At 41.1% G+C, this 22,125-nt stretch overlaps 1 protein-coding gene across 3 annotated transcripts in view; it reads left to right on the forward strand.

Annotated features, from left to right (window-relative positions):
• CCDC198 (coiled-coil domain containing 198) overlaps window positions 1–21,469 on the forward strand; it is a 47,531-nt gene extending 26,062 nt beyond the window's left edge. For all 3 annotated transcript variants that reach the window (XM_008269709.4, XM_002718267.5, XM_017348334.3), the window contains exon 6: window positions 6,542–21,469. In XM_008269709.4, coding sequence (XP_008267931.1) covers window positions 6,542–6,777 — 236 coding nt within the window. In that variant the 3' untranslated portion in view covers window positions 6,778–21,469. The remainder of the gene's footprint in view (window positions 1–6,541) is intronic.
• The last annotated feature ends 656 nt before the right edge of the window (window positions 21,470–22,125 follow it).

Below are 22,125 nucleotides of genomic sequence, written 5' to 3' on the forward strand. Positions count from 1 at the left end.
TGAAGGGAGGAAGGAACCTCCACTGTGATATGGCCTTGACTAAACAAATTCAGAGTTGCTGAACTCAAGGGACTTCCATAGCCTAGACAGCTCATAGCAAGAGTCTCGGGTGATTGCTGACATCATAAATAAGAGTGCCAATTGTTAAATCAACAACGGGAGTTACTGGGTTCATGCTCCCCACACAGGATCTCTGTCCTTATTATGTTTAACTATGAAACTCAAAAACAACACTCTAGTCGAACAATACCCTATACCTGGTTCGGTTGTGTGAGTGCAACCTGTTGAAATCCCTGCTTAGTATATACTAAGTTGATCTTCAATATATGAAGGTAATTGAAAATGAAACGTGATGAAGGGCAGGATGGGAGAGGGAGAGGGTGAGGGGAGGACCACGGGAGGGAGGGGGGGGGGAAGCCACAACAATACAAAAGATGCATTTTATATTCTACTTAAAACTATTGGTTGAACTCTAGGCCGGCGCCGCGGCTCACTAGGCTAATCCTCTGCCTAGCGGCGCCGGCTCACCGGGTTCTAGTCCCGGTCGGGGCGCCGGATTCTGTCCCGGTTGCCCCTCTTCCAGGCCAGCCCTCTGCTGTGGCCAGGGAGTGCAGTGGAGGATGGCCCAGGTGCTTGGGCCCTGCACCCCATGGGAGACCAGGAAAAGCACCTGGCTCCTGGCTCCTGCCATCGGATCAGCGCGGTGCGCCGGCCGCGGCAGCCATTGGAGGGTGAACCAACGGCAAAGGAAGACCTTTCTCTCTGTCTCTCTCTCTCACTGTCCACTCTGCCTGTCAAAAAAATAAAAAAAAAAATAAAATAAAAAAAAACTATTGGTTGAACTCTGTAATTGATGCACAATTACTCTTAGGTGTTTAATTAATGCTATAACTAGTACTCAAATAGTATTTTACACTTTGTGTTTCTGTGTGGGAGCAAAATGTGGAAATCTTTACTTAACATACGCTAAATTGATCTTCTGTATATAAAGATAATTGAAAATTAATCATGATGTGAAGGGGAAAGGGAGAGGGAGTGGGAGAGGGGAGCGTTGTGGGTGGGAGGGAAGATACAGGGGGGAGGAGGCTATTGTGGTCCATAAGCTGTACTTTGGAAATTTATGCTCATTAAATAAAAAAAATAAAAAATAAAAAAAAGAAATTATGGGTTTGATAGGGTTATGGTAGTGATGCATTTTATTAAAATATGGATTACAAAGTCTACAACCACTGAACGTGTTTCTCACTTGAGTTTACGCGGTCCCTATACTATATGACCTAAAATCACTCCTTCTGCCCCTCCCACTGGCATCCGTTTCTTCACTCTTCCCCCAAATCAGTTTTGAAGTAGGATATCTACTTTGCTCATCCAAAATCCATGTAGGTTTTTAACGGTGGTGTTTTTATTATAAGCCTATAAACCACAGACAAACAGGGGTTTGTGAAAAGAAGTAGTAAGACATCTTACTCAGAACACCTCAAATGTTAATGTCATGCATAGTAAACTGTGTGTATAATTCTTTAAGAATGACAGGGATTGGTTTTCAAAGCTGAACTCATCAGTTTTGCCATGCATGCTAACTTTAGGCCTGAATTATAATGCCAAGAGTGTTGAGGGACTTAAGCTATCATTAATAATGCATTAGATCTCATCACCAACAAACATTCTCTTCCTCTTTCAAGGCTACTGCCTGTAGTTAAATGTTCTAGAAAATCCCTGTTCCCAGTCTGTGGGATGTCTCTGGTAGTGCTTGGCTCATTTGCATAGCAGAGATGATTGACACTCCCAGGCCCAATAAACAAAGCCTTTCCCAAGTCTTAGTTACCAATACCTCCTACCTCCCAAAATTCTCTGATCCATTCATTTGTTCATTCATCTATTCATGTATTCATTCAACAAATACTTGCTGGGCATAGATCAGGGAGCAGGTGTTGTGATAGTTTCATCCTATGGTAATGAACCAGGTAGACATGATTCCTGCCTCTACAGCTTATATCATGATACAGAAGAGGAACAAGAAGATGTTCAGTAGCAGTATGACTGGCAGGCATGATAGTCACAGGATCAGGAAAAGTTTCCATGAAGAAGTGACATTTCAGCAGAGACATGAAGTAACTGAAGGAAGGAAGCAGGAATGCATGTGAGTTTGAGGACCAGGGGTGCAGAAACATTCAGAACCACGACTGACACCAACATGTGCAAAAGCCCTGCAGTGGCAAGAACACAGTGCATCCTGGAGCTGAGTTGAGAGGAAAGATGCAGAGAGTGACTAGAGATGGTTCTGAAGACACAGGGAGAGGCTGCCTCGCACAGGGCCTTACAAGTCTTGTCAAGGATTTTGAATTCTTTCCTAAGATCAATGCAAAGCCATTGACAGGGCAGGGAAATGGCACAATCAGCTGTACATGTTTGAATGCCACTCTCTCTACACTGTGCAGAACAGTTGGCAGGGATAGCAAGAGGATGTGGGGAGTCCAGGAAGAAGGACATAGTAATGGTGCAGGTGAAAGATAATGTTTGAACCAGGACAGTAGAGCAAAACTGTGCATGGAGAGAAGGAACCAGATACGAGACATTCAGGAGGCAGAATTGGTGAAACCTGGTGATGGATTCTGTCGCTCCCCGTCTTCGTGGAGGAACGACACAGGACCCTGCGCTGTTCTTTTGTCTGCTCAGCCCTTCCCGGGTTTGCTGCTGGTTCTTCCCGGGTTGGCTACCGACCCTTCCACCTCCGTGGAAGGGCGGTTCCCCCTGCCACATTCCCCACTTCCGCGGGGGAGCAGCACACCGCCGGCCGGCTCTCTCGGGGGCTGCACAGGTGTTCCCCTTAGATGTTCCTGGTGCATGTTGTCTCTCTCCTCCTTTATAGTCCTCCTCCGCCAATCCCAACTCGGCTGCCCACACGCCGAGTACGCTGCTCTCCTCCAATCAGGAGCAGGATCAGCTCCTGGAGGTCATCACTCAAGTTGGCAAGAGGCAGCTGCGTAGAAGCTGTTTTCTCCTCTCCCAGCGCCATATTGTGGGAGAGCAGATGCATAGAATAAGTCTTAATTCCAGTAACTCAGTCCAGTCCGGGTTGCTCCCCACAGATTCCATGTGGGCAGATGGAGAAATTAGGAAGCCCAGTTGGATTCCTGCATTCCTCCTGAAGAATGAGGCAGACAGCGGAGCAAAGGTAGTACCACTGGCCGCATTAGGGGAGCCAGACACAGAAGCAGGTTTGCCAGGGAAAGAGAGGTCGACTCTGACAGATAGACATCAAAGTAGAGGTGTCCAGTTTTTACAAAAACATCTATAGCTTAAGAGAGCAGTGTTGCAGATTTAATTAACTGTAGTTATCTTTAAGCACTTTGTAAATAGGCACTGTAACACAATAATTATAATGGTATTCAAGGGGAGAACATAGCAGCCTCTCATTGAGGCAGAAAGGAAAACTAGCAAATTAGCAGGCACGAACCATTCCACTGAAATACTTATTTTTCAACCCTTCAGACTGCACCCATTCAATATGCACAGTTTTCTGTACATAGATCATATCCCAACAGAGTAGGGAAAGAAAGAAATGCTTTATTTTCTTACACAATCTTATCCAACTTCAGATATCAAGGGCTTAAATAAAATATGACAAAGATCTAATAAATGGTTCTCATTAAAATGACATGCCAAAAGTTATGGCTGCTTCTACCGCACTGGGGGAAAGCTCTGGGCTTAAAATAGGATTATTGCGCTAGGCAAAAGGTGATTGAGAAGATTTTGTTTTATTGAAAGCCAGACTTTACCTACCATGCCAAAATGCTGGCCTGAAAGGCAGACTTTCCTACACAAGTCCTCTGGAATGCATTTTGAAAGGATACTGGGTGCTGCTTAAATAAAAAAGCTAAAGCAAACAGAAACACACATACATCAAATTCCATACCAGAAGTGAATTAAATCTCTTGTAATAAAAATATAAAGTGAAATGGAACACCTGACTCATTGAGCTCCCCAGTTGTATCTGTTCCCAAAAGCCTGCACAAACAGGTCTGATATGAATCAGAACTGACATGAAAGTTAAGTGTGTATTGTGTACCTAGCATGTAGTAGATGTTCAATTAAGAGCACTAGGTACCTGTGTAATGTTCTTGCCCAAATAGTTAACCTTAATCATAAGGAAACAATCAGACTAGCCCAAACCTGTATTATTTAAAATGTCAATGTTAGAAAAAACAAAGGCCACAAATTGTTGTAAGGTAACAAAAGTAGAAGAGGGAGAGGAGAAGGATGGAACAACAGAGTGAGAGTGAGAAAGGGTGAGAGAAAAAAAGAAAACCATAGGAGGGTATTCTTGAATGAAATATGACTGAGAAGAAAATTAGGACCAGAGCCGTGGCTCACTAGGCTAATCCTCCGCCTGCAGCACCGGCACCCCGGGTTCTAGTCCTGGTTGGGGCGCCAGATTCTGTCCCGGTTGCTCCTCTTCCAGTCCAACTCTCTGCTGTGGCCCGGAAAGGCAGTGGAGGATGGCCCGAGTGCTTGGGCCCTGCACCTGCATGGGAGACCAGGAGGAAGCACCTGGCTCCTGGCTTTGGACTGGTGCAGCACCAACCTTAGTGGCCATTCGGGCAGTGAACCAATGGAAGGAAGACCTTTCTGTCTCTCTGCCTCACTGTCTAACTCTGCCTGTCAAAAAAAAAAAAAGGAAAGAAAGAAAGTAAAAGAAAATAAAATGTAATACATGATCCTAGATTGGATTTCAGACCTAAAAGATAAAAGACAAACAAGCAAACAAAAAGCTGTTGGGACATTACTAGAAAACCTACAGATACTTGAATATGGACCATATATCGGTAAATACCATTATGCCAGTGTTAAATTTCCTAAAGGTAATAATTGTGTGGCTTTTATATAGGCAGAAATACCCTTGTTCTTAAGAAACTTGTGGTAATGTAGTTATGGGGGAAATGACTCCACAACTAATTCAAATGCTCATCTAAAAAGCATATAACTCCTTCCCTTGGTATCTATGGGAAATTGGTTCCATATCTCTCACAGATACCAAATCAGGATGCTCAAGTCTATTATATGAAACAGTGTAGTCAGCGGACTCATAGAATGACAACTGCTTTAAATGGCACTCTGACCTCAGAATCAGCCCTTAAGGCATTCTGGTCTGGCTGAAAAGCCCATGAGAGCATTTTAGGCATGAAAAGCCAAGACATTGTGGCAAAAAAAAAAAAAAGTCCTACATGAAGGATCTCTGTGAGACCACAGTGGAAAGAAGGAGCCATTAAAGAAGGATGTACTTTTCTCTGAAGGGAAGAGAAACTCCCACTTTGCTTATGGCCCTGTCTAAATACTGATGGAGATTGTGGACTCAAAAGGCTTCCATAGCCTTGGATGCTCATGTCAAGAGCCTCAGGTGATCACTGACATCATACATAAGAGTGTTAATTGTTAAATTAACAACAGATGTCACTCTGCACTAACTTTCCATGCAAGACTTCTGTCCTCAACGAATTGTATTATGAGAATTAACCGTAAAACTTGTGTGTGTGTGTGTGCACGTGCAAATTGTTGAAATCTTTACTTACTCTAGAGTTGGTCTTCTGTATATAAAGTTAATTGAAAATGAATCTTAATGGAGAATGGGACTGGGAATGTGAGAGGGATGAGTGGTGGGGTGGGAGGGCGGATATGGTGGGAAGAATTACTATATTCCTAAAGTTGTACTTATGAAATTTATACTCATTAAATAAAAGATTTCTTTGAGGGAAAAAAAAACAAATGTAGTATTGGCATATAACCTATGTATACCATCCTGCATATTTTATATCTTCCCTAGGTTATTTATAATACCCTATACAATGTAAATGTTATTAAAATAGTTGTTATACTTTATTATTTAGAGAATAATGACAAGAAAAGAAAGTCTGTAAATTTTTAGAACAGAGGTAATCTTTTTAAAAAATATTTTCAATCTATAGCTGGTTGAATCCATGGAAGTAGAGCCCACAGATATGGACAGCTGATGATATAGGGATGATAGAGATGATATAGAGAGAAAGAGATATGGAGATGAAGATGGAGATACATAGAGATGATAACAGAGATAGAAATAGACAGAGATATATGATAAAAGTGATACTGTAGCAAAACATTGGATATGAACAGCTGATGATATAGGGGTAATAGAGATGATAGAGATACATAGAGATGATGATAGATAGACATAGATATATGGTGAAAGTGATACTGTATCAAAACATTGTCAATGGGTTGTGATTATAAAGATATGTATTGGACCATTCTTGTGACTTTCAGAAGATTCAAAAAAATTATAAATAACAGCTAAAATTTTTTAAGGCTTACAGAGTCACAAATTACAACTGTATCTATAAATATAAATACATAAAGTATATATAAGTATATATAGTGTATATGAATAATACCTATGTATTAGTATATAAGCAGATTGTTTTATGTTCATGAAGTCTAAACATGTAATAACAAATAAATCATTGTTAAGGAAAAGTAAATTAAATGAACTTTAAACTTTTTGTAGGAAACATAGAAAATGCAGAATTTTTGAAGCATCAAGCAAGAAATGACTATCGTACCCGGAAAATTGGCAAAATGGAAAAATGGATTCGTGAACAAGAGGCCCGGGGACAGCTTTTCTGGGATAGTTCTAGCTGTGACTCAGATGAGATGGGGACAGATGAGAAGAAACCACAAGCATTAGTGAGGACAAGGACGGAGAGAATTCCACTTTTTGATGAGTTTTTTGATCAAGAATAAGAATGTCATTCACTAAATACTGAATGCATTAAAATATTACCTTTCTGTCAAACTCTTCAAGTTAATATATGAATTATTGTGAGGAAAGCAATTCTCTTTTGTAAAAAGATATTACATCATTTAGAGTCTTATGGCTAGCAGGTTTGTTATATATGTCATTATCTGTTGCTGTGTAACTAACTGCCTCAAAACTTAGAGACTTAAACAAGAGCCATTTTAATGTGTCACTTTTCTGTGGGTTGCTGGGCTCTGCTAAGTGGTTCTTCTGCTAACCTCATGAAATTTTTCAAGTCATTGAAATACAATGTCAGCTAAGACTGGAGTCATCTGAAGGCTCAACTAGGACTCTAAGACAGCTAGACCATATCCCCTCTCCATATAATCTCAAAGCCTTGTCACATATGCTCTGCAGCAGAGTAGTAAATTTTCTTTCCTATCAGTCTAGGGATCCCAAAAGCAGATGTCCCAAGAAAAGAAAGCAAAAACAGTCTTCTTAAAGGTTGGTCATGAGACTGGCTCTGAATCACGTGCACCATATTCTGAAGCTCAGGCAAGACTGCAGTCAGTGTAGGAGCCTACACAATGGTGTAAAGGCCAAAGTTGCTCCACTAGGGTCCACCTGTGAGACTTGTTACCACATCACGCTCTTTTATTTCCCCCAGAAACCTTTTACTTAAGGTATATAAACTTCACGCATTTCATAAAAACACCTTTAGGAACATAGTGATGGTTATTCATCCCACCGTACCCACCCTCCCACCCCCACTCTCACCCTTCTTCCTTTTCCCTCTCCAATTCCCATTCTTATTTTTTACTAAGATCTACTTTCAATTACCTTTATACATAGATTAATTCTATACTAAGTAAAGAGTTCAACAAATAGTATGAAAAAAAGCATTCTCAACTGTTGAGGAACTTTTTTTTTATTTCTTCTATGACCCACTGTTCATTCAGGAGCCTGTTGTTCAGTCTCCATGTGTTTGCATATGTTCTAGAGATTGTTGAGTTGTTGATTTCCAACTTCATTCCATTGCGATCAGAGAAGATGAATGGTATGATTTTGATTTTTCTTAATTTGCTGAGACTTGCTTTATGGCCTGGTGTGGTCTATCCTAGTGAAAGTTCCATACACTGGTGAGAAGAATGTTTTCTGCAACTGTAGGATGAAAAGTTCTATAGATATCAGTTGGGTCCATTTGGTCTATAGTGTCAATTAACTCTGCTGTTTCCTTGTTGATTTTCTGTCTGGTTGATCTGTCCATTGCTGAAAGTAGATATTGAAGTCCCCCATCACTATTGTATGAGAGTCTATGTCTCTCTTTAGATCCATTAGCTTTTGTTTTAAATAGTCAGGTGCCCTGCAATTAGGTGCATATACATTCATTATAGTCACATCTTCCTGTTGAATTGATCCCTTAATCATTGTATAGAGCCCGTCTTTGTCTCTTTCAACAGTTTTTGTGTTAAAGTCTATTTTGTCTGATATTAAGATGGCTATACCTACTCATTTTTGGTTTCTGTTAGTGTGGAATGCCTTTTTCCATCCTTTCACTTTCAGTCTGCTTATATGTTTGTTGGTGAGATGTGTTTTTTGTAAATAGCAAATAGATTTTTTTTCCATTCAGCCAGTCTGTGTCTTTTAACTGAAGAGTTGAGGCCATTTACATTCAAGGTGACTATTGATAAGTAATGACTTGTCCCTGCCATTTTTCCATAAATATTCCTGCTTTTTACTTTGGATTTCCTTTGTACTTTTACTAGGAGATTTTCTGCCTTCACCTTTTTTCACACTGATGACCATGTTTCTGTGCTTCTGTGTGTAGCACATCCTTTAGAATTTTTTGTAAGGCTGGATGAGTGGTGACAAATTTCTGTTATGAAAGGTCTTATTTTATCTCCTTTCATAATTGAGAGCTTTGCAGGGTACAGTGTTCTGGGTTGATAGTATTTTTCTCTTAAGACTTGGAATATACCTCACCATTCTCTCCTAGCCTGTAGGGTTTCTGATGAGAACTCAGCTGTGAGTCTAATTGGAGATTCTCTAAAGTAATCTGATGTTTCTCTTGTGTACATTTTAGAATCTTTTCTATATGTTGTACTGTTAAAGTTTGACTACAATGTGTTGTGGTGAAGATCTTTTCTGGTCATGTCTATTAGGAGTTCTATGTGCTTCCTGTACTTGGATGTCCATTTATTTCTCCAAATTAGGGAAGTTTTCTATAATTATTTCACTAAAAAGGCCTTCTAATTGATTCTCTTTCCATGCCTTCAGGAACTCCTAAGACTCGTTTGTCAGATTGTTTGATAGTGTCCCACACATCTCCCACACTGTTTTTTAGTTTTCTAATTTCTTTTTTTTTTTCTGCTTGCCTGTAAAATTTCCAGAGATTTGTCTTCTAACTCAGATATTCTTTCTTCTGCCTCACCAATTCTGTTGTTAAGGCTTCCCACTGCATTTTCTATTTGTTCTATTAAATTCTTCATTTACAATATTTTGTTTCCCTTTGATATCTCAATTTTGTGAGAAAAATTTTCTTTCATGTCATGTATGAATTTCTTTAGTTTGTGGATTTGCTTCTGATTACGTCTAAGTAACCCCATGATCAATTTTTTGGATTCTGTTTCCAGCATTTCTTCAATCTCTTCATTTTCACCTTTTGTATTAAAGTGTTGTTGAGTTCCTTTGAGGGCATCCTGTTGTCTCCCTTATTCTTGTTTCTTAAATTGCTGTGTTTATTTTTAGGTATTTGTGGAGATACTTGTTGGGGATTTTTTGATTTGTTTCATTTTGTTTTTGCCTGTGGTGGCCTGTAATTTTGGACTATACCTCTGTGGATTAGTGGAGTGTCTTCTCTTTGAGTGAATCCCTGAGGCATATGCTAGTTGTGGCCAGGGAGTTCCATTCAGTGCTCCGAGAAACTCCCAAAGTGTGCATGGCACACTCTTTTTTTTAAGCAGAGGGGACATTTGTTAATTTTTATTGGCATAGTCTCAGGCCCACCTCCTCTCCTCCAAGGAGACCAATGCCTGGGCTTTAGCCCCAGCGAGTACAATATTCATCCATGCTTCCATAAGAACCACACAAAGAATCCATGCTGTCATTGGGGTGAGCACAGATACCTCAGCAATGACCCTCACCAGGGAATCAGGGAGCCCTGAGTGTGTAGAGCTGCCCACCATGACTGCCCAAAGACCCAGCCTCACCCGGCACCCTCACAAGCAGCCACAGTGTTGTCACAGTCCCAGCACACAAGGCTCCTACAGTCACAAGCACCCAGCCCCCTGTCAGTGCTTTCACCAGATGCAGGTGTCTCTGCCGGGCTGCTTGCCGGATGTGTGGAAGTGAGCTGGCACAGCTGTTGTACATGTCCTCCCCATTCTCTGCTACTTACAGGGTTCCAGTTCTGGGTGGTCGGGGAGAGAGAAACACGCCCCCCCACACACACACTTTTTTTCCTATAGGTTGGCAGTTTTATTGTCCAAGCCAGACTCCAGCCAGGCTCTTCCCACAACTTTATTGCCAGCAGCTTGGGCTCCTGCAGTCTGGTCTCACCTCACTCTCCAAAGCTGGTGCTGAGGCTCTCGGCTACTGAGGTCCTGAGTTGTGCAAATCCACATCCTCCACATAGATCCACAGCACCCCTCTAATTTGTGGTGGAGCTTCCTCTGCCATTTTCTCCCTAACTCTTCCCTGAGATTGCACTCTCCCCACATTTTTTAATTATCCCCCCCAGACCAGAGCAGTAAGCTACCTCCCTATTCCCCACATCATGCTTTTAAAAAGCAAATTAGATCTTATATAACAAATAAATGAGAGTAGGTTTGAGACAATTGCATTTTTAAAGAAAAAAACTGTAATGCTTTACAACTCACCTAGGCCATTTTTTTGTGAGTTAGCCAAGAAAGAGGCTATAGGAAAAAGGTGGAATAATGTCAATTATGGAAGGTCATTGTGAAGTCAAGTTCAAAATTAAGACCTCTGAGATTATGATGTACATCTTACAGCTCTTTGAAACTAAAAGGGATCTCACAAATGTTCTGTCTAAAAGTTACTTCATTTATAAAACTTAGATTTTTAGGCAATATTTAAGGGCTTTTGTATAAAATTTGGCTCCACATTTGGCATCATCTAAGAATACTTTTAATCAATACCAAAGCTTCCAAGAATTTAACAAAACTTTAAAACAAATAAAAACAAAGCACTATTTTAAGTCTTCTCTGAGAAACTTCCAAAAGGAAAAAATAGAGGAAAAATCACCTGACTTTACATTCAGTGCATTCAGGTCAGTCAGTAAGAAGACAGAAAGCCTGAAATGTCAGGGAATAAACATCTGTGTTTCTTCCAAAGACAAAATGCAATTTGGTCATCCCTCAGCCTGTCTTCAATTAGTTCTTTTTGCTCTTTGTGTTCTTACTTTCTTCTGTGCTAGACAATAAGCATATCCCCAGCAAAAGAATAGAGAAGTGGACCTGCTAGCCTTCCCAGAAAAGTAGATCCTTCAGAGGATAAATGAATTTAAGCTATTCAAAGGATCCTTGCCTGTTATGGTTGATCTGGAAGTCTTAAAGGAAAGTGGGACAGACAACTCCCAACCCTGAAGAGTGAACCCAAAGCACAATTACACTGCTCTTCTCTGTCATAGAAATTGGACAGAATCCCCTTCTATAAACTCACTTGTTACCTACATTTCTTCTCCCTATGATATCCTCTCTTCCTAGGATGACATCTGGAACATAATTTATCATTAAATTTGCTAAATTCATTAATTTATATGCTGGGTTATCTTATCAAGTACACAGGTGCATGTTTTTCTTCAGCTATGCAGTTGCTCACCCTCATTTTCATCATTGCCCAAGAATTTTCAAAATTCAAGCATGATTATACAGTGAAAAAGGGACATTTTCCTCAAAAGCTCTTGAAAACCATACATCTTTAATTGATGGCTTAAATTAAACATTGCCTAAAGATACAGGAGCTGATGAGAATGCTGTAGCTCAAAATGTTTTTCAGAACCCTATAAGTGTGTTAGCTGCAAAAGAAAATTAATCATGATGCCTTCTCTGAGTTTATTTGCATGCTCCATGTGGAACTCTTCTTCATCCAGTTATAAATTCAAGAATTTGAAAGGATTAGTTAACAATAGTAATAACTACCAGAGTGCATGGTTTTCCTATTGTGTGTGAGACACTCTTCAAATGTTTTACATATTTAATTCTCAGTGTCTTTGTGGGTCAGTATTAATATTATCTCCATTTTACAGATGAGGAAAATGGAGGATTCCAAGATGGCTGAATAGGAGAAGGTAGTACTGCTGTAGGCTGGGAGAAAATAGTAACAAAAAAATGAAGGAATTCCATTCCCAGGGGAGAGTTGCAAAGAAATCTGCAGTGGAAATTCTACAGAAAGAAGAGGGACTTTGTGTGGTTCATGCAGCAGTGTGGATAAATTTTGCACCCACTTGTGGCCTAACCCAGGGCATTTATTGCTTTGGGAAAGAGGAAGTAAAGTTATGATTACACCAACAGAGATTATCATACACTCTTCCCTGCTGACAATAGAGCAGATTCACCATGCCCAACTTGGGTGTCACACTGGATACCTGCCCCACCGTCGAGTAATGACCAGAGCTACCTGGCCACACCCAGCACACGACCCTGGGTTTTCTTCCTTTTTTTTTTTTTTTAAGATTTATTTATTTATTTATTTGAAGGTCAGAGTTACCCAGAGAGAGAAGGAGAGGCAGAGAGAGGTCTTCCATCCTCTGGCTCATTGCCCAATTGGCCACAATAGCTGGAGCTGCACTGATCTGAAGCCAGGAACTACAAGCCAGGAGCCAGGAGCCTCCTCTGGGTCTCCCACATGGGTGCAGGGGCCCAAGCACTTGAGCCATCTTCTACTGATTTCCAAGGCCACATCAGAGAGCGGGATAGGAAGTGGAGCAGCCGGGACTCGAACCGGCACCCATATGGGATGCCGGCATTGCAGACAGTGGCTTTACCCACTATGCCACAGTGCTGGTCCCAACCCTGGGTTTTCACTGAAAGAGGAGACACTCCACTAAGCCACAGAGGAATAGTTCAAAAGTAAAATCTGTCAGAGAAGAAAGCCAACAAGTATTTCCGCAAATGCCTAAAAATAAATGCAGAAATTCAAAAAACAAGAATAAGGAAGACAATATGACTCCCCCAAAGAACACAACAATACTTCATTATTAGAATGTGAAGATGAGATTGATTAAATGCCTGAAAAGAATTCAAAATTTAATCATAGGATTACTCAGAAGCAATGAGAAGCAAATGAACAAGTTAAGGAAATCCCCACATGACATGGAAGAAAAAATCTCCCATGAAATTGAGACTTTGAAGAGAAATAAAACTGAAATATTAGTAACAGAGAATTCAGTTTGTCAAACAAAAAATACAATGGAAACCTTAACAGACTTGGTGAGCAGAAGAAAGACTATTTGAGCTAGAAGACAAATCTTTGGAAATTTCTCAAAAAAAAGATGAAGAAATTAGAAAAATTAAAAACAGTATTAGAGATTTACAGGATACTATCAAATGACCCAGAATATGGATCTTAGGAATTCCTGAAGGAGTGGAAAGATATCATGAATTAGAAGGCCTATTCATTGAAATAATTAAAGAAAACTTCCCTATTTTAGAGAAAGAAAGGGACATCCAATAACATGAGGCACACAGAGCTCCTAATAGATATAACCAGAAAAGATCTTCAGCACTCAACATTGTAGTCAAACTTTCAATAGTACAGCATAAAGAAAAAATTCTAAAATGTGCATGAGAGAAATGCCAGATTACTTTTGGAGGATCCCAAACTAGACCCGCAGCTGATTTCTCATCAGAAACCCTATAGGCTAGGCAAGAATGGAGAGACATAGTCCAAGTCTTAAAAGAAAAAAAAAAAAAAGATCAACCCAGAATACCCTGCAAAGTTCTCATTCGTAAATGAGGAGAAATAAAGACCTTCCATAACAAACAGAAATTGGAAGAATTTGTCACCACTCATCCAGTCCTACAAATGATACTTAAGGATGTGCTACATATAGAAGCCAGAAGGACAGTCATCATTAAGAAGAAATGTGAAGGCAGAAAATTTCCCAGGAAAGGCAAAAGAAAATCCAATGCAAACTATGCAACTGATAAAGGATTAATACCCAGGATCTATAAAGAGCTCAGGAAACTCAACAATAACAAAAACAATCCAGTTGAAAAATAGGCAAAGGACTTGAACAGGCATTTTTCAAGAGAGGAAATCCAAATGGCCAACAGACAAAATTTAAAATAATGCTCAGGATCACTAGCCATCAGGGAAATGCAAATGAAAACCACAATAAGGTTTTACCTCACTGCAGTTAGAATGGCTCTCATACAGAAATCAACAAACAATAAATACTGGCTAGGATGTAGGGAAAAAGGTTCCCTAACCCACTATCGGTGGGAATGTAAACTAGTACAGCCATTGTGGAAGACAGCATGAAGATACCTCAGAAAGCTGAAAACAGATCTACCATATGGCCCAATCCCACTCCTGGGAATTTACCTAAGGGAAATGAAATCAGCATATTAAAGAGTTATTTATACCCAAATGTTTATTGCAGCTCAATGCACAATAGCTAAGATGTGGAATCAATCTACATGTCCATCAAACGATGACTAGATAAAGAAATTATGGCATATATAGAAAGTATGGAATACTACTCAGCTGTAAAAAAGAATTAAATCCTGTCTTTTGCAACAAAATGGATGCAACTGGAAACCATCATACCTAGTGAAATAAGCCTGTCCCAAAAAGACAAATACCATATGTTTTCCCTGGTCTGTGGCAACTAGTAGAGTACCAAAAATGTAATGTATAGAAGTGAAATGGACATTTTGAGCTTTGATTATTGTTTACAGTTGTCTACTGTTGGGAACAGTATTTTTTTTCTTCATACTATTTGTTGAACTCATTTCTTAGTGTAGCATTAATCTTATGAGTATAAAGTAAACTGAAAGTAGATCTTTGTAAAAATTAAAAGAGGGTATAGAAGAGGAAGGAGGAGAAAGGGTGGCAGCATGGATGTGAGAGAGGCTAGGGAAGGAAGTATCACTATGTTCCTACTTTTTTAGTATATGTGCTGCCGACATGAGTACTCACTGTGTTCCTAAATCTGTACACATGAAATACATTAAATTTGTACACATTAAATGAAATTTAAAAATAAATAAACTTCTTTAAAACTACAGAGGATGAAAATGAGGCAAAAAGAGATTAAATAACTTACCAGAGCTGTCCAGCAGAGCTTCCCTTTGAAGTAGAGTATTGTGTACCAAAAGTGATCTGATGGGAGCCAGGGGCTGTTCCCTCCTTTCCACAATTTTACTTCCAATTCACCACTGCATTATATGCAGTTCCACAACTCTTTTCTATGACTGGTGAGGTTTTTCATTTGGTTTTTGGAAAGGGGTAATAGTATATTTTGGAGAGGGCAAGAACTTGGTGGGATTGTTTTTTAGCAATGAGAACTGGCTTAACTGATGGCTAAATTGTGGGCACAGGCAAGGATCACAGGACTTGAGAAAGTCAGAAGAGGGAGGGAGTAAAGGCTAACTCGACTGTCTTCAGTGTGGTCTGGGAGCACCAGTTTGCCCCGTGAGAAGTCCCCATCCAGAACTGAACGCAAGTGCGCCAATGGCAATGGCAGGAGGGTAGCAGTGCTCAACGTTAGTCACAGGCTAAAGTTGCACGTCAGATGATCAAAAAACTAGTAACAATCAAGGCTTCTGAACCTGCCTTTTAATTCATTTGGGTTGGAGTTGAACTCTAGCATTGGGTTGGTGGGGTTTTTTGAAGCACCCAGGTGAATCTAATGTGTTAGCGAGGTCAAAAATCACAGCATTCGTGGTACAAGTGTTCTGGTTCACTGGAATAGATAACTGCTATCTTTCAAGGAAACAACTCCTAAGATAACTTTTTTGAAGGTAAGAACATGAGGCCTGGAGCTCAACAAAAGAGTTAAGAGAAACGATCATTTTGTTGGTAATTGTCTGAGAACATCAATCCTATACTTAATCTTAAATTTGTTCAGGGCAGTGCACAGCCATCATAAACACAGCTGTTGCTGCTGAAAACTATAAACCTCAGCCTGGAGGCAAATACAGTGATTTTTCTCTACTGAAAATCTCTCCAGCTTTATAAAGGGGAAAAAAAAGGTTTGTCTATGGCCAAATGCATACTTGCTCTTGTGAAAATAATATTTTTTTGCTGCTCTGAGTTTTTTTCTTTTTTCTTGCATACTTCCTCAATTATTTTTCTCAGGCAGAGGGATGTTTTCCGAGTCTGTTTATTTTGATGATAATTTTGAGTTAGTATACCACGGTTTATCTAACGATGACTTGCAGGAACCATCCATGAAATACCCTTATAAACAACTGAATGTTTTCTGCTTTGCACTGAGTCTTTATAAACAGAACACAAAACACCAACTCTTCGTTCCACACTCGTTCTTATCGTGGAAACACACTGGCCATCAAAGGATAATTAACAGCAGCTATTCCCTGCATTTCCCTATATTAATACGAAATCTCCCTAATTTAGAATACTGTAGGGAGGACTTGGGAGAAAGTTCACTAAGGGATAGGTTAGGGAAGATCAGACCCCTAAAAACCTGGATTGCCACAGAGGAGGGAAAACTTACATTTGTTTTTTGAGGACTGCTTTATTTCAATTGCACCCATTTTGTTACAAAAGACAAGAAAAAATGTAATGTATATGAGCAAAATTAAAATTTTGAGATTTGATTATTGCTTACAGTCCTTCTCTATCCTCTTGAAGAACAGTTGTTTTTTATACTTAGGACTTGTTGAATTATTTATTTAGTGGAGAGTTAAGCTTATGATTATAAAGTAAACTGAAAGTATGTCACTGTAAAAAGTAAAAGAAAAATAACAAAGGAGGAGGGAAGATGGGAGGGAGGAGGGGAAGGGAAGGAGGCATCACTATGCTCTTAAAACTGTGTATATGAAATGCACGAAATTTGTTCCTGTTCTATAAATTTTTAAATGGAAAACAGCCTGAATTGTATCTCATTTTAAAAGAAATACTCTTGGGGACAGCATTGTGGCATACCTACAGTGCTGGCATCCCATATGGATTGATTCAACTTCCAGCTGCTCCACTTCCAATCCATCTCCCAGCTAATGCACCTGGGAAAGCAGAAAATGGCCTAAGTTCTCGGACCCCTGCACCCACGTGGGAGACCTGGAGGAGCTTCAGGTTCCTGGCTTTGGCCTAGCCCAGCATTGGCTATTGGGGCCATTTGGAAAGTGAATCAGTAGATGGAATATCTCTCTCTGTGTGTCTCTGTCTCTGTCTCTGTCTGTCTCTCTCTCTCTTTGCCTTTCAAATACATAAAAAAAAATTTTTAAAAAAGTACTATTTTATTCAAGTACAGAAAAAACAATAACACAATTGCAAATGAAGTCAATGGTTAAAGATTGCTTTACATGTAACATCAAAATAAGTCCACAATTCATTCAGTGAATTATCTCTTCCATGCCAAGCACTGTCCCAGATGGATACAGCTGTGGACAAGAAAAAGTCCTTGCACTCATCAACTATATGCCGGTGGGGAGAGCATTGAGTAGACAGTCAAGTATATGATTTAATTTCATGTAAGTTTAAGCATTGGCAGGAAAAATGAGGCAGGTAAGAAGGCAGGCACAGGTGGAGCGGACTGTGTGAGGTAGATGCTTAGAGAGGCCTTCAGGGAGGGAGAGCATCAGCCACGAGAAACCCATGGAACAAACTTCGCAGACATTGGAAGAGCAGGTGCATAGAGCCCGCAGTGAGAACGGGCTTGTACTGTTCAAGAGCCAACAAGAGGGCGAGAGTGAGCAGAGAGCGACCCCTAGGGATGGCAGCAGCAAGGCAAGGGACCTGATGTAAGGAGCCCAGAGGACCACAGCGTGATGACAGACTTGAAGTGTAACTGGATTTTAGAGGTGGAATTGGCTGTTCCTAAGACAACAGATCCCCTAAAGTCACACGGCCATAACTTCCCAACGAGGGACAATGAGAGAGGGCCTCCATGTCTGCTGGTAGCAAGGACTTCAGCAAGTGAGCACACGAGGGAGGGCAGCAGTGTTCCGCCCCATCAGCCAGACATGCAGACAACCTGACCTGCAGTAGACAGAGATTCAAAGACACCCACTGAGGCCCCACAGCACATCTGTTCCTCCTCATCCCCAGACACACACACACACACGCACACACACACACACACATACACACACAAGGTTCTACTCTATCTTTGTTGTGAATAAGAACCATGTTTTCTGTGTGGACGGGCTCCAGCTGACTTCTGTCTCTTGAAATCCAACAATCTCAGTATCTTAAGCATCAACCACGTCCTTGCCTCGTAGTCTAACACCAGCATCTATGGGGTACAGGAACTGACCAGAGTGGCCAGTACCAGCCCCAAGAGAAACTGCAGGGATCTCTTTCCAACACATGTTCGGGGATGCCAGGGTGGCCCCAGCAGTAGCATTCATACCACAAAAACCAGCAAGTGTTACGAATTGGGACATTTTTTCAGAGAGCTGGATGATAAACATTTACCAGCACACCTGGCCAGAGGTAAGGACCATGGGCTCTGCCCTCAGAGCTCACGCCCCAGCTCTGCCACTTCCTATCCCAGGTAAGTTACTTCACGTCTCTGGAGATAAGGATAGTGCCCCCTTCACAGTGTGTTGTGACATGGAAATAAGATAAAACACAGAAGGTGCTTCATACACTTAAACATTCAACAGATGCCCCTATCCATGAGTTAATGACAGTTCTCTTCCCATCAAAACCAGAAATAAAATAAGAATGATTTAGTACGTGGTTCTCAGAATCTGGTCTGTTCAACGAGAGATGAAACAAAAGCTGGAAGGACATAAATATGGAACAATAAAAACAAATTTTCACTGGCAGATGATATGATTATATGCTTAGATTACCCAAGATAAATCAACTGGAAAACTTTTCGAATGACTAATGGAATTAAACAGGCATTTGGATTAAATAAATATATGTTAAAATCTACAACTTTGGTAAACCATTGCACAGAAGTTACCCAACAGAAATAAAAATGCCTAAATGCAAAGACAAATGCTCCTGGAAAAACAGTGTGTTCACTGGTCACTAGGGAGGCATCTCAGGATATACAGTCTTGCAAAAGTCTTGGTAGTAGTAGCTGTCAAGTTCTTATTTCCATTACTGATCAATGCTGTCCTCTCACCAGTTCAAGGTACTTCCATCTGGCATAAAAGGCACTCTCATAGGAGTCTCCCCCTCTCCTCCATTTTCCCCCAGAGAGAGATATTTGGGGAAGATGTATAGCTGTGAGTATGGCCCCAGCCTGGTGGGGAGTAGGGAATATCTCATTGGTGTCCTGCTTTGACTCCTCTGGCCTTTGACTGAAAGATACTCATCTAGAGGACCTTGGGCACTGGCCTCCCTCTCCTGAGCACCCAGTCTCCCTGCTGGTGTTACTTCCTACCACACTCTTGGCCCTGGCCTTGGACAGTGATGGCTGAGGAAGAAGCTCAGTGGGCTCTCCTGCTGACTTGGGCACCACCTCAATTGGAAAGCTGCTATGCACTCTCCTATACACCTCTTGGCATTATCCATGACCTACAAAGTTCAACAAGGGTTGGCAGAGGGGGAAAGGATCCAGGTGTCTCAGCCCTTCTCTATGGAAACACGTCTTGTTGACTTTACTTGTCTGCTCCAGCCCCCAGACATTGCTGCAAGGTGGGTTGCAAGCTCTTTCCTGGAGCAGCAAACTAGTAGAGGCAATAGACAAGGAAGTCCCTCAAGGCCCCTCATGCACACAGCCCTCTGCCCTGGGAGTGATCCTAACAATTCGCAGCCATGCATTTTAATTACAGTTCCCCCAGGAGCAGAGAAGGATTGAGAACATGTCCTTCACTGAGGAGACAATCCCAGGAAACACCAGTAGGTGAGTGGAGAGGTGAGATGGGGAAGACACAGTAAAGGAAGCTACTTCTCTGGGCCACGGGAGCTTCATCCTGTCGGGGAATTCTGTGCATCAGTGATCCCCATGGAGAGGGAAGCGTGCTGGTTGTCACATAGCACCTGAGGTCAGTCATGGGTTGCTGACTGCAGGGCCATGAAGGAGACTAAATTAATTCTCTGGCATTTTCCAAATGCCAGCTGTCCACAGGTCTCTCTGCGTAGGAAAATTTTCAAGCTCAGAGATGGAGATACCAGCAAAAGGTGGGTCAAATTAAGGCCTCATAGGTCAAAGACAGGGAACCTACAACTTCTGCAACTTGGTTGTATGCTTGTGGGGAGCAAAACTCTCCAGGCAGCAAAAACATCAGTGGTTGCCAGGGACTGGGAGAGAAAAGGATGAATGGGTAGAGTACGGAGTATTTTGGGGGTGGTGAAACAATGATTACAATGGTGGGTAATTGTCAACAAAAACCCATAGATTGTGCACCACCAAGAGTAACCCCTAAGGTAAACCAGAGACCCGGTGGTAATGATGGGTTCATCAATTGCAGCAAGAGTAGCACTCTGGTGGGGAGGTGTGAATAATGGGAGAGGCTATGTTTGCATACGGGCAGGGTGTGCTCAGGTAATCACTGTAACTTCCATGCAATTTTGCTGTGAAACCAAGACTGTTCTTTAAAAAATGTTTAAATAGAGAAAACGGTAACTTCAGTTAAGGCTGTGATCTGAATGAGTGCCCCCAGATTCGCGTACTGGAAATTTGATCTCCAGAGCAGAGACGTTGAGAGGTGAGGCCTTTGGGAAAGCATTTAGGTCACAGGGTTCCGCCTTTGTGAATGGATTAATGCCATTATAAAAAAGGGCTGTGGGAGCGGGTTTCTCCCCTCTGCTCTGATGCATGAGGACATAGCACGAAGGCCCCCGCCAGATACCGGCACTTGACCTTGAACTTCCCAGACTTCAGAACTATGAGAAAATGAATCTCTGATCTTTATAAATTTCCCAATCTCAGGTATTCTGTAATAGCTACAGAAATGGACAGAGGCATTGATAAGGCTGTCACATTCTTCCCTTCTAATATTCCATCAAATACCAGCCATTCTGAAAATCTGGCTAAAGAAAGTTGAGTTGGGGCTATACTGAGTAGGGGTTTAGTAGGAAGCATTTATGTGGTTCACAGTCACTTCCATCTATAGATGAAGGGATGGTTTTAGAGAAAACCTCAACAGTCCACCGGCTCACCCAGAAATGACATAAAGGTTCAAGACCAGACGCTGTAATGCAATATTGACATATACTATAGCACCAGATACTGGAAGTATATAGCCAGTGAAGGAGAAACAAGTTTTTAAATGTATTTATTTTTATTTGTTTGAAAGATAGAGAAAGAGAGATGAAGAGAGAGATAACTTCCATCCACAGTGAGGGCTGGGTCAGGCCAGCGTCAGGAGCCTGGAATTCCATCTGGGTCTCCCACGTGAATGGTAGAGACCAAGCACTTGAACCATCTCCTGCTGCTTCCCAGGGTCTGATTCACAGGTAGCTGCATCACAGACATGCAGGGACTCAGATCCAGGCAGGCAGAAATTGGAAGTATGCCTCCTAAGCAGCGTCTTAACTGCTCTGACGAATACCCACCCCCAAAGAAGGTTTTAAATGCAGAGCTCCAGGGCAGACCCTTAGCCTAGTGGTTATGATGCTTGGTGGGCTGCCCCAACCAGAGTGTCTGGGTTCGAGTCCCAGTTCCACTCCTGGTTCCAGTTTCCTGCTAATGTGTACATTGGCAGGCAGTGGTAATGGCTCAAGTAACTGAGTCACTGCCACCCACATGGGAGATCTGGATTGAGTCACCAGTGCCAGGCTTTGGCCTGGCTCAGCCCAGGCTGTTTTAGGCATTTTTGCTGTCACTTTCCCTTATCAAAAAAAATGAATAAATAAAAATTTTTAATAAAATATATAGTACAAAAACCTAGTCACTCTGCAAAAGTTAGACCCAAATAGTAAGGTAACAGATTTATACCCAACTACATAAATAATCATATTATATATAAAAGATCAGCATTTAATTACAGAACAGATCAGATTGGAAAAAAAGACCAAGAAGCAGCTCTATGCTATCTCCAAGAAATACACTTTAAATGCAAGGACACAATTAGGTGAAAAGGGAAAGAATGTAGTAAGACATCCCATGCCAACACTAATCCAGAGAAAGCTGGAGTGGCCAAATTAGCTTTAGACAAGGTAGACTATGAGCATATAACAAGTATGATCACCACCAGTAGCTAAAGTTATACATAGGTACTTCAAAAAATTCATAGAAAAGA

Source organism: Oryctolagus cuniculus, chromosome 12 (assembly GCF_964237555.1).
Source record: "Oryctolagus cuniculus chromosome 12, mOryCun1.1, whole genome shotgun sequence".
NCBI classification, from domain to species: Eukaryota; Metazoa; Chordata; class Mammalia; order Lagomorpha; family Leporidae; genus Oryctolagus; species Oryctolagus cuniculus.